Source organism: Cryptomeria japonica, chromosome 5 (genome assembly GCF_030272615.1).
Source record: "Cryptomeria japonica chromosome 5, Sugi_1.0, whole genome shotgun sequence".
Classification (NCBI taxonomy): domain Eukaryota; kingdom Viridiplantae; phylum Streptophyta; class Pinopsida; order Cupressales; family Cupressaceae; genus Cryptomeria; species Cryptomeria japonica.
This window is the reverse complement of record NC_081409.1, coordinates 392,227,224-392,245,435: the sequence shown is the minus strand read 5'-3', so window position 1 is coordinate 392,245,435 and position 18,212 is coordinate 392,227,224. Positions and strand designations below refer to the sequence as shown.

Genomic DNA, 18,212 nt, shown 5'->3' with positions numbered 1-18,212 from the left:
AAATTACACCATATCCTACACACAACACATGTTAGCACATTTTACATTGTCATCATGTAAATAGTCATTTGTATTATCATATTCATCTGCATTTCATACATTTACATTTGCATCTTGTAAATGTCATCCTTTTCAACACCTGCTACACAAAAACATCAAATTCAAATGGGATGATAATTGTCAATAGGCTTTTCAGATACTCAAAGATTATCTTTTGAATCCACCAGTCCCAAAACAACCCCTATTACTCTACATATCAGCTACATCAACAACACTAGGGGCACTCTTAGCACAACAAGATGTTGAGGGCGAAGAAAAAGAAGTCTACTACATCAGTCGTACTTTGGTTGGTTATGAGCTAAACTACACACCAATTGAGCATGCATGTCTCACCATGGTTTTTGCTTTGCAAAAATTACAACATTACATGCTAACGCATCAAACTAAGCTGGCCACAAGGATCGATCCATTAAAATGAAGACACGAACGAATTTCAAGTGAGTGAACTCTATTTCATGTGTTCCTAGTTGAAGGCGAAGGTGCAAGATTGGTTACATGATTACTACCTTAAACTGATTTGAAGTTTGGAAAGAGTCATTTCAGGTTAAGCTCATATAATGAAGGAGTGTAAGTTCAAAGACAAGGACAACTTCATGAATATCAAGGGTGAAGTAAACTTCAAGAGTTCCTCTCTAAGAGCGAAAAACTACTTCAAGTGTCCCTTCATGAAGGTGAATACTCTTTATATGCTCTTATTAAACCTATATATCAAGTGTATCTGATACTTGCTTGTTTGTTTTGTAGGAGATGGAGAAAGAAATCAAGGAGATCGCATTGGAGAAGGAATGAAACATGTAGGTCGAGGATCAAATTTCAATATCATGATTAAGATGCAAGGAAGATATCCTCAAGGGAACTTCATGCACAAATACAAGAAGGTGATTACACAAGATGCATTCATTTACACGATGACATGATTTACAACATCAACAACATGAAGGAAGTCACAAGAGAAGGAATTACAAAGAAGAGAAGTAGTGACAACATCAAGAATTCGTTCCAAGGCAACACTAATACTTCAAAACTAAGAAGAAGATAAGATTTATACCTCGCACTTCCGTGATCAAGGTGTCCAAGAGCATACTTTCAGAAGAATTAATCAAAGTTAGGAGATCATTGTCATCATCATTGAGGCTAGACAATGTTGAGTATCAAGAAATATTCCTTCATGATGATTTATCAAGCCTACAAGTGCAAGTTGAAGGTCAAATCCTAGTCATCATCCCAGTCACTATCTCTACCAATTAGAGAAGTTCCACATCAGCATGTCTAGATGCAATGTACCTGACTCACTCGTGATGGCACAAACTTCGAGACACCTACCCCTATTATCTATTGGTCATGCCAATGTGTTGTAATTATTTCATTGGCCAGAACTGAGTTTGTTGTAACAAATCCTAATTAGGGTTTTCATTGTAAAATCTTGACCATTGATCTCAAATTGAGTTGAGCCATTGAATTGTATTGAGAGAACTATAAAAGGCTCAAGTATCTCATTTGTAAAGGTTAATAGTTAGCTAATAGTGATAGAATGGTGAATAGAGAGATAGAGATTTTGATTAGAAGTCAAGAGTGATAAGAGAAAGACTTGAAGAATTGTTGTTGTCTGGCCATTGGATTAATAAAACATTGAAGTTATGGTGTTTCTATTCAATATTTGAAGCCTATTGCATGGTTCTTTATCTTCTCAAGTCAATCTTTGATATTGGTTTAAGTATTTAGATTGAATGATGGAATGATGCACTTGATTTATTGTGAAACTCATTATCCATACCACTAGCCTCTTGCTGATTGTAAGAATGCCTTGTGTGGTCAACTAGAACTCTTGAAATTGTTTAAGTTCGATTGTTGTTCAATAATCGATATGCATTCGAGTAATGGTGTCTATGCTTAGCAATGATTTGAAAACCTCCAAATATCCTTTAGAAGAGTGCACTAGTTCTAGTGAAGTTGTTCTTGTATGGTGAGACTAAGACTAGTAGAGTTTCACTTGTGTCATTCTTCATCCATTCATCCTTAGGGTAACTTAGAGTTTTTCTAAACCCTTATCTTTTGCCATTTTTATTTACAATCATTCAGTAGCGTTAGGAAAAAACTTCACCACATATCATTCGCAAAGTACTTCATGAAATCTCTCCTTAAGTAAAATGCCACTTGATGAAACAACAATTACATCAACCAACTGTGCTTATCAACACGTCATGACCCAACATACCAGAACCTTGGAGTTATCTCAAATGATCCTTAAGCCAATCTTCAACATTTAGATAACTTTGTTCAAGAGAGGATAAGATACTTTTGGATATTTTATTTTGTGTTCACATATGCATAAAAGACACATCAACAGTAACCAGAACCAAAGAAGCTATGCAGGAGTTTAGCTTCCCCAAATTTTGTTCAAGGACTCTTCAGATGACTCTTCTCCAAAGTCAAGTCAGAATCAATAAAACCTAGTGTCTAGTCAAATCTCAAAACGATTATGTTCCTCAAGATCTAGGCCTATGTAATTATCTCTATGTTGAAAGTCCTCATATCAAAGATGCTTAAAGTAACCCTCTATGTGTCTCTTGGGTTACTAAGCTCATGGCTAATGTAAGTTACCTAGAATTTCTCCCCCGATGATATATCAATCGATCTAACCTGTCTATGTGCAAAACATATCAATCTGGTAAATGTGGTAGCACCTCCCCAAACAGTTGCTCCCTGCCTATGAAGAGTTGACAAGTATGGTCCAAGTGGTGACCACTGAAGGAAAAATTTCAGTCCAACGTGTATGGTGGTACACAAATTCAAGCTTCGATTGCCTAGCATCATTCCAATAAACTTCAATGTCTAACTGAGCACGAATGACAAAATGGTCACACGCTTTCTCATTTGTAAGCCACGTGTGTAAATTTTCAATGGGAGAATATGTCTTGGTCTTAAAAGAAACCCACTCATCTTAAACTCTTCATGGATTTCTATAAGTCATCAAACATGTTGACAACAAAAATGTGTGCTCTATCCAACTTATATCCATTTGTTTGATCATTTGTTGTTGTGTCTGTTAGGGGTCCCACAGATACTAAGAGAGGGGGTGAATCACTATCTAACTGGTAATAAGAATTTCTTAAGTTAAAACATGCAGAACATAATATAACAGTGTACCGGTATGCAAGAAATAATGCAATAAACAGAATCAAGAACATCCACATGAAAAGTACACCATAACACAAGATGTTTAACGAGAAAACCCGGTGTGGGAAAAACCTCGATGGGATTTGTGACCCACAATATTCACTCATTGGCCAATAAGAGAATATTACTTACAATAGGGGCCTGCACATGCAGGAAGACCAACTACCTAGAACTCACTGCTCAATGGGAAGTCACACTGACTTACAATAAGGATTATACTAATCCAATGACTTGTATTGCTTTACAATAGCATCTTCAATGCCAGATTCAATACCAGTTCCTGCTCTATTCTTTACATATACCCTTGACCTATATTTCGCACATTAGGTCTACCTAATATTTTCATTAATAATCCTACATCACTCCTACAAATGTCTACAATGATCTCCTTTATATATAAGAGTCATTTTACAATTTGCCAAGTCGGCTTACAATAATAAACAAAATAGTGCATAACAAAAATCCTGTTGGCCTCTGTGCCAGTATACTTGTTTTCTTCTGTGCCAGTGCCGGTGTCCTGAGTGCCGGTGTAGAGTGTGATCTGTTGATGCTGGTGCACTATCTTGTCGGTGTAATGCTTTGCCGGTATAATGTTTTTCCGGTGCCATAGGATTGCAAGGTTGCCATCAATGACAAAACCTTCAATCACATACAATGTCTCATTGGAGTGTGCATATGCCAACAATCTCCCCCTTTGGCATTGATAGCAACACTCATGAGAAATTTCAAAAAGTATCCAAAATGTGTAGTCCAAAAATATTACCAAAAATGTTTACCAAAAATGTGAGAGCTCCCCCTGAGCATATGATTCCTGTGTTTTGAATTTTCTCATCCCACTACTCCCCCTTTGGCATCAATGACAAAGGTTGTCAAGATGTCAGTAGAGTTTGTAGTTTCATCTATCCATATCCTCAACCTTGTAGCTGGGTAGTTATTATCTGAAAAAGATCTCCCAAAATCAAGTTTATACTATCCATAAACTTCTTACCATCTTTTATTGTTGTCTCAGTTCTCTTTACTGTACCGGTGAGATGCTGCAAATGCTCTGCCGGTGTTTTGCTTCCCTGTGTTAATCCCTCAGAAATTTCTTTCCGTAGAGATGCTAAATAGTCCAATCTTGGACTTAGTTTAGATCTCAAATGTTTTGCCTTGTTTATTATTCTTTCTTTTTCCCTTTCTAATTTGAGTAGTTCTTCCTCAAAATTTGCTATCTTCTCTTCATCAGGTGAGTTGACAAAGTTGTCTGCAAGTTTATTTATCTCATCTTGTGCCTTGCTTATTTTCTTGTCAATATCTACAATCAAAAAGTTTGTTTTACATGTATCTTTATATAGATTTTTGTATTCTTTCAACAAATTACATAGTTCCGGTAGAAGTGTATCAAAATCTCTGTTACACTTCTTTATTTCCTCATCAAAGAATTTATATTTTTCAATTTCTACCTTATCCTTCACTGATTCTTCCTTTATTTTCTCAATGTTTTCTGAGATATATTTACACAATGTATCCAATTGTCCTAAAGAGTCTTTATTATCTATATTACAGTTGGGAGCTATTACCTTCAAAATTGGTATATAATCATCAATTGCTTTATAAGCTTGTGAGCTGCAGTCAGTTATTTTCTTGATAGAATCAAGTAATACCTCAGTCACATTTGTTGATTTGAATGTTGATGATGATCCAACAATCTGAGTACTGGTGGAAGTAACCATGCTTGTATTGACCTCTGGTAGGTCAGTTCGTGTCTGTATTTCTTTAAGCACTGGTTTTCCTACTTCACTAGTTACTGGTGGCACTATTTCCTTATGTACCTATTCCGGTTGATGTTATTCCGGAGCTTTTAGCTCTGTTGATTTCTCTATATGTTGTGTTGTCTCTGTCTGTGACTTAGTCTCTACCTTTTTCTCTGTATCTTCTGTCAGTTTCTCTGTTTCCCCTGCTACCGGAGGCTCATTAGCCATATCTGACTTATTAGTTGTATCTTTGTCTACTATTATGTTGATCTTCTGGGTATCAACATTCACAGTATATAGGACTTCAAAATTATGATTGTTATCCTCTACATCCATACTTTCTGTTGCTGGTTGATCTTCAGTAGTTGTTATTTTCGCCGGTGGGGGTAGGTTGTCTTTAACTCTGATGCGTGGTGGTCCACCAACTTTACCTTTCCCTTTGTCTCTATCTTTTTGATATACCTTTATAGGTTTAGGGTTCTTGTACTCTTCTTATTTTTCTTTGTCAACCAGGAATATATCCCATCCATCTTCTATTTCCTCTGTCACTTCATTAAATCTTCCTGCCATTAGTGAAATATGTCGGTGTGTAGTAGAGAATACTGACCGGTTTGCTTGAGCAATCAAATCATCAATTTCTTTTGGAGAGTTTACTAGATATAGAGCAAGTAGCTTCTCAATTTTTATTTTCTTATCTAATTCTATCACTACTTGCCTTCTGGCTTCTAGCCTTTTGAATAATTCATCAGGAATTTCATTTACTACTTCCATCAAAAATTTCTTGTACATGTCCATATGCAATATAACATTGTTCTCAACTTGCTCTTTCTCATCAGCTGTTAGAGTGTCATAAATTTTCTCTATGTTTTTCAGTTTTCCTTCCTCTGTGATTTAATTTAGCAGTACATCAAGAGGGACCAAGTCACTGTTTGTCCTTTTCTTCTTCTTAGGTGTCAGCTTCTTCTTTGGTGTGGCCTTTCTAACCGGAGATCTCACTGCTTGTTGCTTTTGCCTTGTTCTTCTAGGTGAAGGAGTGGTTGCCGGTGAAGGATCTCTTTTTCTTACAACTCTTTTAAAAGTTGCTGGCATGTCACCTTCCGAAGAAGTACCTACCAGTGATAGGTGAGTTTCAGGTTGTGGAGCTGCCAACTCATCCTCTGTTATGTCGGTTTTCTTTAATACATCTTCCTTAATGGCTTGTGCTTGTCTGGACCCTTTCCTTACAAATGCCTCAACCTTCTTTACTCTTTTCTTTGATTGTATTTGGCTTTCTATAGTCTCAGGACTACCAAATACTTCTTCCTTAGGTTCATTGGGGGCTTCCAGAAGTGCTTTAGCATATGTTTCAACTATGTGGTCATCTGTTTCATAGCCCATCTTGGTTACCCAAATTGTCCTTGGGATGACTGCTTCCATCCAGATTTCATCTTTCTTAATGACAAATCATATATCATCTTTGTATTTGTCTACTATTTTCTGAGATAACCTTATTCTTTTCTTCATTTTGGTCTTTAATGCTTGAAAGAAGTCATGAATATTGTTCTCCTTGTTCTCACCCATGTTATTGAATAGTTCAGTCAATTGTTTTCCTACCAGTATGTCATATCCAAGTTCTTTATAACCTATACCGGGAACCTGTTTTGTTATGTGTAGCATTAGGCATACTAACAGATTTCCAAATCTGAAAGTTCCTTTCTTGTCCTTCTTGATCTTTCTAAGGTTGTCAATTAGTTCATCCTTTAACCATTCACATATGTCAATTTTTGCATTGTCTGTTACCATATCATAAGCACTCTTAATGCATAAACTTGAAACTGAGTTAAGTCTATTAGCATGAGTGGCTTTATAACCTAATATCATACTGATAAATCTCACATTGATATCTTTTACATCATTAACCCTTAGAGACCTCTTGTCGAATGTTGCACCAGTTAGTTTTGTAACTAGGTCATTGGGAACCTTCTTGGTTTTATCCGGTTTCTTACCGGTGGTTGGTAACCCTGTGACAGCTTTCACAGCTTCCTTGGTGATCTTATGGAAAATTCTCCATGTGCTCTGCTTAAAACTATCCTAATTACATCCTTAGGAAATTCAGGAATGCTAAGGATCTCTGTAAATCTTAGGGTTTCAATAATCTTGTGTTCATCTTTAACATTGCCGGTATCATCACATATCACGGTTTTATACATGGTTTTGATTTCCTCATCTCCTAACTCTTCAATGTTGTAGTGGATGTACATTCTTGGGTCTTCAGCATATACAACTCCCTTAGGGATTTGAGAAAAAGCACCTAAGGAATCATCCTTCTTTGCTATCTTAGGAACTAACTGAAATACGGGCCTAGGTCTTTTTATTACTTCAACAATAGTAGGGTTTTCTATGTATTCAATTGCAGAGGTGGATGCCATGATTAAATACCTTTTACTACCTTGGGTGGATGATTGCTTGGAGTGTGCTTGCTTCTTGCTCAAAATGCCTTAGCTTGGAATCTTCGCGCTCTCTGAAAATTTGAAATCACGGTGAAATGAAATGGAGCCAAAACCTTACTTTTATAATGTCTTTTCTCCATCTACCACATTAATTGCATGCCAGTTAAGTATTCACTTAACATTGTCTGTCGGTAATATGTAATTTTCAACTTCTTATCTCTAACCGAGGCAATAATTAGCACGTGTCATTTGATTGCCAAACCCTCAAGGAAATTTTCTTCAATTAGATGAAGAACTTCCTATCGGTGGAGCACTACTCTGTCCTGTCGGTGAAGTATCACTTTGTCCTACCGGTGAAGCATTGGTTGATTTTACCGGTGGAGAAGTATTCCCAATATTTAGATCAGCTTTTCTAATCCATTGTTTTGAGAATTCTTGCTTAACCTCTTCAACTTTTTCTTTACCTTTCAAGCTAGTACTTTTGTTGTCTACCAGTGTTCCTTTACTTCTACAAAATTTAGCAATATGCTCAATCTTGTTACATGCATAACAAGTTACATTATTCTTCTGAATAGTTTTCCCATAGCCTATGCCAATTTGTGTTCTGCATTGATTTGATAAATGTCCAAATCTTCCACAAACATAACATCTCACATTCATTCTGCAGTTTTCAGAGTTGTGACCAACTTTGTTGCATTTTGAACATTGACCGGTGGGTGTGTTGATATTCTGATAATTCCTAGATCTACATTCATTTACTCTATGACCATATTTATTACAGTTAAAGCATTTTCCATTGAATTTATAAGCATTAGGTTGTCTTATCAGTTTGCTGTGATCCTGAGTATTTGTAGTACTGGAGCTTTCACCAACTTCAAAGCCAATTCCAGAAGTGTCACCTTTAAGTTTTTTATTCTTCAGCAAGGTACCAAGTTCCTTTGAGCTTTTCTTGAATTTTTTTTTGTGTTGATTTGTAGTTTCCAGTTCTCTTTCCAAGATTTATTTTTGTCTCATTAGTTCATTTGAGTCATTCTGAGTGTGCATCAGGTCTGTCTTCAACATGTCATTTTCATAGCTAAGTCTTGTGTTCTCATTTGCTGCATCACTTAGTCTTTTGGTCAATTCTTCTTCATTCTTCTTCCTATCATCAATCTCTTTGCAAAATTTCATAGTCATATCCTGCATTTCATTTTTTGTTGTCATGATCTCTTCTTTCAACTTGCTTATCATATCATTGAGTGATTCATTTTCATCATTATCATTTTGCAATTTTTCACAAAGTTCTCTTCTCTTATTTCTTGCAACAGTAAAATTTTCTTGAAGTGCCTGAATGATATCCTGAGTTGCCCTTAAATCATCTTCTAATTTGATATTTTTTAATTTCTCTACATCATAGTCTGTAAGAGCTCCTTCAAGTTGCTTCATCAGATTTTCCATCTTTATCGGTGTCAAGATCTTCCTCAAGCTATTAGGCTTCTGAAAATAGAGGAGCAAGGCTCTGATACCAATTGTTAGGGGTCTCACAAATACTGAGAGGGGGGGGTGAATCAGTATCTAACCGGTAATAAGAATTTCTTAAGTTAAAACATGTAGAACATAATATAACAGTGTACCAGTATGCAAGAAATAATGCAATAAACAGAATCAAAAACATCCACATGAAAAGTACACCATAACACAAGATATTTAACGAAGAAACCTGGTGTGGGAAAAACCTCAGTGGGATTTGTGACCCACAATATTCACTCACTGGCCAATAAGAGAATATTACTTACAATAGGGACCTGCACATGCAGGAAGGCCAACTGTCTAAAGCTCACTGCTCAATGGGAAGTCACACTGACTTAAAATAAGGATTATACTAATCCAATGACTTGTACTGCTTTACAATAGCATCTTCAATGCGAGATTCAGTACCAGTTCCTGCTCTGTTCTTTACATATACCCTTGACCTATATTTCGTACATTAGGTTTGCCTAATATTTTCATTAATGCTCCTACATCACTCCTACAAATGTCTACAATGATCTCCTTTATATATAAGAGTCATTTTACAATTTGCCAAGTCGGCTTACAATATTAAACAAAATATTGCATAACAAAAATCATGTCGGCCTCTGTGCCGGTATACTTGTTTTCTTCTATGTCGATGCTAGTGTAGAGTGTGATCTGTTGATGCCGGTGCACTATCTTGTCGGTGTAATGCTTTGCCGGTATAATGTCTTGCCAGTGCCATAAGATTGCAAGGTTGCCATCAATGACAAAACCTTCAATCACATACAATGTCTCATTGGAGTGTGCATATGCCAACAATCTCCCCCTTTGGCATTGATGACAATACTCATGAGAAATTTCAAAAAGTATCCAAAATGTGTAGTCCAAAAATATTACCAAAAATGTAGATCATTTGTTGTTGTGTCTCTCAAGATCAACTAGCATCTACAGACCCCTATCCCTGATTGTTCCAAACTGACCAAAAAACTTACGAGCAACACCTTCAAGATTCTCAAACTGCTCAAGAGGCAAAACATGAAGATTGCCAACAACAATGACATTACCAAACCCTGTCTTAAGCTCCAATGATTCTTCTACATTACTCTTTATGTCAAAGTCTTCACTAGGAGGCAGTTGTATTGCATCCAAATCCACTAGCAAAAAATTGATGTTCAGCTGCTAGGTGCACATAAGCAAAGGCATCTCCATAGTCTCTGTAAATGTTATCTTTGCACTCCTGTCGCAACCAAATACATCATCTCATTTCTGCATACATCTAGATGCATTAATAATATCTTGATGTGTTGCAAAATTCAGAATCTCATTCTACGGTAGCATTTCTCGAGAGATGTTGAGGGTAGACCCTTGACAAAGCCTAAATACAGAGGAATCGGGTCCTCGTAATTGCCAGCTTGATGTTGTTGGGCTTTTTCTTGGTATCAAATTGATCGAACAGAGTGTTAGCTTAAAAACGAGCAGAGAAAACACATAATAATGAATAGAAAACTGCAAAAAGAATAATAGACACAACAAAGAACTCAAGACACAAGATTAACATGGTTCACCACTAAGTGGCTACGTCCACCAGAAACGCAGGGAGAATTCTTACTAACCAATATTCAATTACACAGTACATCATATATGGGCTGCACACAACCATTTATATAAACATATCAAATATGAAATGAAGAGTCTTTTGGGGAAGACAAACAACCATGTGACTGTTGGGCTTCATATTCCCAACAATCTCCCCCGTGAAGTCCAACCGGCACAACCTATAACATTCCCTGCATCTCCATTCCAAGGCTCATACTACAACCAACTCTTGAGAAGATTTTAATATCACCAAACTCTGTTCATGAACAGTGCGAATTAATCTTCTCCAAGTTAGATCAGAGTTAAAAATATATTCTCTAACTACTTCATCTGGTAATCCATAATCAAGAACACTACTATCTGCAGATGCATAATACACTCCTCCATCATAGTCTCTTGCTCTTGTGCTCACCCGTAATAGAATATCTAGAAGATCACCATTATCAAATTTTAATACCCAAATATAAAACTCTTGTACAGGTGTGAATAGCCTACAAACATCACTCCCAATTCTCACGGTTGCCTCACTAAATGAATTTGTTGTATTTTGTGCAGAAACTTGTGCAGTACCTGCAATCAATGCATTCCACTCTGCCTCCACTGCTGCAATCTGCAACAATAAATCATCACTTCTGCAATCTGCCTGTTCTTCTTCAGGGTCACTCGCTAGATTCGAGACTACATCCTCCTCACCCCGGAAGGCATCCTCCTCATCTTGGAAGGGAAACAAACCAGTCTCTTCTTCAAATAGCGAATACAACAAACCCTCTTCTTCTTCAGCCAAAGTCTCCTCCTTTTTCCAGCCATCCCACCAATGACATTTGGTTTCAACCTCCACTTGGACATCACTCTCTACCGAGTCTAGACTACCAATAAATTTTTCGATGACTGATTCGGCTTCATCATCTGATTCGGCCTCATCATCTGAAACTTCAGTCTGTTTATTGACAACATAAAAGCACCCAACTCCAGGATCAACTATCCAATCAGATCCCATCTCTGCTCAACATTTCACCATAGCTCTGATACCAATTGTTAGTTTAAAAGCGAGCAAAGAAAACACATAATAATGAACAGAAAACAATAGGAAGAATAATAGACATAACAAAGAACTCAAGACACAAGATTAACGTGGTTCACCACTAAGTGGCTACGTCCACCAGAAACACAGGGATAATTCTTATTAACCAATATCCAATTACACAGTACATCATATATGGGCTGCACACAACCATTTATATAAACATATCAAATATGAAATGAAGAGTCTTCTGGCGAAGACAAACAACCATGTGACTGTTGGGCTTCATATTCCCAACACAGAGCCCTCCTAGATATAGACAGAATAGCATTCAACTCCAGCTGCCTTCAATAAAAAAATTATTGAGCACCGAGTGATCTTATCGGTGATTGGGCATGCTCTTCATTTGAGAACAGAATTGAACTGCATAAGCGCCACAAATTTCATAAAGTGCCATCCATTTTTCCTGTAACAATATCAGTCCTCTCTCACTTGATACTTGTATGAAGACTGTTTTTTCAACATTCAATGTGTCAACCTTTGTCACTAATGCCTATGCATCATCAACTTTTTCTTCCTCTCCAAGATTTGGTGACATACTTTGAGTGGGAAGTAGCTAATTTGTATGTTGTGCAGGATTTGAAACAGAACCCACCACAGCTCGTGGTAATAATGAAGATTCCTGCACGGCGGATGGAATTGTATCTGGAGGCGGCGCAACAAGGAATAAAGGTTGCACAATACTCTGTGAAATATTTCCCAAGTGTGATGCTAAACATTGACTCCTCTACATCTTTATAGCATAGATTTGAGGCATCCTTTTAATATTGATAGTTCCAACACTATTATTATCTTATGGAACATACTCTCTTGATGGAGTATCTAGTTTTGGAGCTAGACAAGGCATGACTTTTTCATTGAAATTGCATCCTTGCTACGTGTGCCCTATTTCAAAATGGGATCCCACAACCTGTAGCCGTATGTCTCATCTCTGTATTCAACGAAGATACACTGTTTCGATTTCACTTCCAGCGTTGTTCTTTTTTCCTATAGAATGTAAACAAAAGCTTCACACCCAAACACCCTCGAATGACAGTATGAAATCCTCTTACCTAGCCATTCCTCGAAAATTTTAAAATTTAAGCAAGAGGATGGACCTCGATTAATTAAATACATAGTCATGTCAATGGCCTCTAGCCAAAATTGATTTTCTAGACGAGAATATTAGAGCATTCTCTGAGCTCTTTTCAAAATAGTCTTGTTCATCCTTTCAGTTGCATTGTTTTCTTGCGATAAAAAAGGAAAAATCTGAATACCATTCTTTGCACAAAACTCATCAACTTCTCTCAAACAATACTCATTCTTCTTGTTAATTTTCAAAAAAATTAATTTTGCTGCTGGTTTGATTTTCTACAAATGCTATCAAAAACTTAAGATTTCGTTTTCTAACCATATAATCTCAAACTTTTCTAGTGCTATCATCTAAAAAAAAAGTAACAAAATAATTTGACCCATCAATTGATGTAGCTCCAATGGTTACATGTTCTTGTCACATTCCTTGGTAGAGATGCTAAACCTCTTTTGTTTGTCATATATACAATGCTCACACATTCCCAAATCCATCAATTTCAGCCTTGGAAGTTAATCCCAAGGCCTTGCTTGCTCCGGCTCCGCAACTACCTTCGTAGCTCCCATTTCAGTGTGACTCTCTAGCATATACAAAGTGCCTAGTTTGCTGCCCCTAGCAATTATCAAAGCTCCTTTTGTCACTTTCCATCTACTTGATTTGCCTTGAGAATCTAATTGCCCAACTGAAATCAAGATTTTTTTGAGTTGATGGACATATCTAACATCTCGTAGCAGCCAATTATTTCCATTTTTTAGTTTCGACAAAATATCCCCTCTGCCAACAATATCACAAGATTTGTTATCACCAAGATAAACCTTACCAAAATTACCACATTGATAGTTTTTTAAATACTCCCTATGCAAAGTGGCATGAAATGATGCTCCCGAACCAAATACCTAAACATCTACTATAGATTCTCTTGTAGTTAGAAATAGAGCACCTGCATCTTCTTCATATGCTACATTCGCTTCATTTTCTTTTGGCTCATTTTCAGTCTTCTTGAATGACCAACAATTTCTTTTGATGTGGCCTTGCTTGCCACAATGCTAGAAACCATTATCTTTGCCTCTTGACTTTGATCTCTTACTGGATTTAGATTTTATCAAAGCATCTCCTAATGAAGTTCCTTGATTCTTCCTCGTCATATCTTCACTAAGAAGAGTCCCTACAACATCATCAAATTTTAATACACTTCCCTTCTTGTCGGACACCAAATTGCAGATAGCCATAACGAGTACTTCCCAGCTATCAAGTAGAGAGCACAATTGCAAAATGGCCTTGATTTCATCATCCAAGTTCATGCTCACAAAAATAAACTGTTAATAAACGTGTTAAAATTCATTTAAATGGTTTGACACAATTCCACATTCCTTCATCTTCAAATTGTATAACTTCTTCATTAGAAAAACTTTATTTTGATGTGGAAGTCATTTCATAGTTCATACATGTCGGATAGACAATCTGAAAGACCTTTCGTTGTCTTCTCCATTGCAACACTGAACAACACATTGCTAGAGAGGGGAAGAATTATGGTCGCCACTGCCTTCTTGTCCAATTTCTCCCACTCCTCATCAGACATCACAATCGACTTCTATGCCTTTCCTTCCACCATTACTGTAAGGTCTTTTTGTGCCAGAAAAAGCTTCCAGCTGTAGGTTCGACAATCCAAAGTTTTGCCTTAAAAAAATTTCAATTCTCTATTTATATGCTTCTTCCATTTTTCTTCAGCTTCCCCACAATTTCTATTTTTAAAGCTTTTAAAACTTTGATATCAATCGTTGAATTTAAAGAGCAGATTAAACAACACGAAACAGCGAAACAAAAATAGAGACAATAAAAAAGATACACATAACAGAATGAATTATGTGGTTTACCATTAAAGACTGCATCCATGGGAAAGCAAGGCAATATCTTCTATTCACTGTTAAAATAATTCACAATTTCTTCTCATCATTTCGTAAGTGTTTTTAACTCTTCCAATATGAAGAGACAGCAAGCAAATGAAGAGAGGAAGGAAAGGAAAGACAGATGACTGTTGGACTTCACATTCTCAACAGAAAAGTAATTGTCATATGATTCTATGATGACTTGCTTGTCAGTGCTGGGTGCTAGTCCCTATGTAGAATCTAAAAGTTTATAAAAACAACTATGCAATTTCCAAACTGTATTTCATACACATCAATCTCCTTGCAAAAAAATGTATCATCATAGGCTTGAATAGAAAGCAAGCACTAACCTCACCATGTTCAAAGTTCAAACCTAGCCAGGCAACACAGTGAATCAGGCTTTGCAGATGGCAAGAATTAGGGATTTTGAGTACAGAATAAATTAGCAACTAGCATTTCCCTTGCGGCTCTTGTTTCACTAGGCATCCAGCATATAAGTTGCGACTCCTATTTGACTTATATTCTGAGAAAAGTAACCAAGGACAAACCCTGCACAATGAGGAGCACAATTCCTGTTGCCTTTCGTGGTTTTACAGGATTTGCTGATAGCCTCGAACAACGGAGTACCTCATGATGATATGGTACATAAGCATGCATCAATGAGAACATAGATACATGGATGCATGTTCAACTTTGGAAAATATAATAAGTGGCACCGTGAGTTTCCAATCTTGCTGGTAATATACTAGGAAAATGTCTGCATAATCCAGGCAGGACCAACCGCAATATGATATCCGTTGTTCTTTTACATCACCAGTAATCCCCACAAGAGCAAAGGTTATCCTTGAAACGATGGAAGCGGTTAGTGTCTCTCACGACTATTTCTCTTCCAACAATACCAGAGCTAAATTTGATGAAAGTATGGCAATCACCGCATATACGAAGGTTTTTAGTGATTCGGATAGGTAACCCAAATGGTATGGAGATAAGCCCAAATGCAAGAGCTAGTTTCTCACAGTGGTAAGAAAGAAATTGTTCCTTTTGCTGGTCGTCCACATCAAGGAGCACAAAATTTGTATCTGGCACATACCCTGATTCCTTCATTTGACCACTCAATTTCTCCAGCAATGAATAGATCTCTTCTGTCAATGGGTGTGTTTTATCATTCGAATGAAATTCGTGCACTTTATTCTTATCCCCAACCCAGCTACATCCTGGCTCCTTTTTCATCCCTATATTCTTCATTGCATTCCTCACTTTTGCTACATCATCCCACCTGCCACTAGCAGCATAGATGTTTGACAGCAACACATGTGTTCCAGAGTCTCCGGGATCCAACTCAAAAAGGCGTTCTGCTGCTTGTTTTGCTAAAACCATGTTGCCATGAACTCTAGAAGCACCAAGCAAGGCACCCCACATAGAAGGAGTAGGTTCTAATGGAATTCCTTTCATAAATTCCAAAGCTTCATCCAGAAGGCCAGCTCGGCCAAGAAGGTCAATTATGCACGCATAGTGTTCTGGTTCTGGCATTATGCCATAATCTGTACTCATGGCATTGAAATAAGAAAGACCTTTTCCCACTAAACCTGCATGACTGCAGGCAGATAGCACACAAAGCAATGTGATGTAGTTTGGTTGATACCCAGCACATTGCATCTGTTCAAAGAGCTGGATCGCCTTCTCCGCATGACCATGCTGTGAACACGCTGAAATCATTGCATTCCATGATACCAGATTTCTCTCGGGCATTCTGTCAAAAACTTGGCATGCATCATCTATGCTTCCACTTTTCCCATACATATCCACGAGTGCACTTCCTATGTAAACATTCGACACTGTTCTCATTTTGATAATGTGCGTATGAACCTGTTTCCCCTGCTCCAAACTGGCTAAAACTGCACATGCCTTTAGAACACTTGAACTTGTATGCTCAGTTGCCTCACTTCCCTCTCGATGCAGTTGTGAGAAGATACTTAGTGCCTCTCCACTGTATCCATTTTGAACATATCCTGCAATCATGGTACTCCAGGAAACCACATTTCGTTCAGGCATGCTGTCAAATAATTTGCGTGCATCCTCAACATGATTTAATTTCCCATACAGATCTACCAGTCCATTACCCACAGTCACTTCCGAATCGAATCCACTCTTCACAAGGTGCCCATGTACTTGCTTCCCCTGTTCGAGTGAGGATGCCTGGACGCATGCATAAAGCAGGCTACAAAAAGTAACATAATTTGGTTTAACATCGGTTCCTCTCAACTTCTGGAAGATCTTAAAACCTTCCTCACCACAACCATTGATAACACATCCTGTAATCATGGCATTCCATGAGACGATATTTCGCCCAGGCATTTCATCAAACATTTGAAGCGCATCATTCCTTACCCCACATTTTGCATACATATCCAGAAGGGCACTGCCAGTAAAAACATCAGAATCAAACCCAATTTGGACAATGCAAGAATGTACCTGTTTCCCGAGCGACAGACCATCTCTACCTAGACCCGCACATGCCTTGAGCACGCAAGGAAACGTGAATTCGTTTGGTTTATAAAATTGCTCTTGCCTTCGCATTCGAGAAAAAAGTTTTAAACATTCCCAACAATCCCCGTTTTGAACATACCCTGCAATCATAGCAGTCCACGATACGACACTTCGTTCGGCCATTTTGTCAAACACTTTGCGTGCAAGGTCTGTATCATGGCATTTGGCGTACATGTTAAGAAGGTTCGTGTTCAAAAATGAAGCCACCGACTCATATCCATTTTTTATTAAATTTGCATGAAATTGCTTGCCTCGAGTAAGAGCTTTGCTACTTGCGCAATCCTGTAATGCGCACCCATATGCCTTGAAGTCTAGTTGAGAAAAGGTTTTATATGCATTGTCCATCAAATACAAGATGCCTGATGCCTGCTTACAGAAGTTCGTGCTCATGATTTCCTCTTCATCCATTCATGGAGGATTTGATGTTTTCTCGTTGGGAAGGGGTTAAAAATCTTTGTGAGGTAGAATTACCTCAAATAAGAGGTTTCACAGTAAAGATTCAAGTTTTGTTGAGTATAAAGCTATGTCATCATAATAGATAAGAGATGAGATAGCTTTGCTTATATTTTCATATGAAGTAGTTAAATGATTTTACGATTTTATATGAAGCCTTCTAATAAAATAAATAAATTAGTATATTTATATTAAAAAAATATATGTAAAATATAGAGATATCTTATAATAGAAGAGAATCATTGTAAAATAAATGTTTTCTACAATACTAAACATCAAAAATTGTGAATCTAGTTGGAGACAAGTGGCGAGGGTTCTATTTTATTTGGAATAATAAAATAACACTTCCACAAAAACTAAAACATGACAAATTTCATGCATTTACTCATCATTTGCATGTCAAATTGTTTCAAAAATGGATTTTTGTTTACGGACATTTTGATGTCATTGTAGATGCCTCTAGGCATAATAAATGATTTTTTTCTTAATAAAGATGAGTGATCGAGTAATGGTAAAAATTGATATACTTTTTTGTACTTTTTTCATTTAGTTTTGAAAGGGCTTTGATTTAGTTGTTATATGTATATTAAGGAATTGTATTTTGCATAAATATTGTTAAATAAATTATTGTATCTTAATTTATATGTTTTATATCTATACTTTATATTTGATCTTTAATTTATTTAT

General features: G+C 37.0%; 1 protein-coding gene across 1 annotated transcript; it reads right to left on the bottom strand.

Moving 5' to 3' along the window:
- Positions 1–14,531: 14,531 nt before the first annotated feature.
- Positions 14,532–17,625, bottom strand: LOC131066161 (pentatricopeptide repeat-containing protein At4g14850). Its single transcript, XM_058000859.2, has one exon. The coding sequence runs from the start codon at positions 17,478–17,480 to the stop codon at positions 15,336–15,338; it is 2,145 nt and encodes a 714-aa protein (XP_057856842.2). The 5' UTR covers positions 17,481–17,625; the 3' UTR covers positions 14,532–15,335.
- Positions 17,626–18,212: the final 587 nt, after the last annotated feature.

What these genes read in the sequence shown, in the direction of transcription:
- LOC131066161 (XM_058000859.2), bottom strand. Translation starts at nt 17,480, where the DNA reads ATGGATGAAGAGGAAATCATGAGCACGAACTTCTGTAAGCAGGCATCA.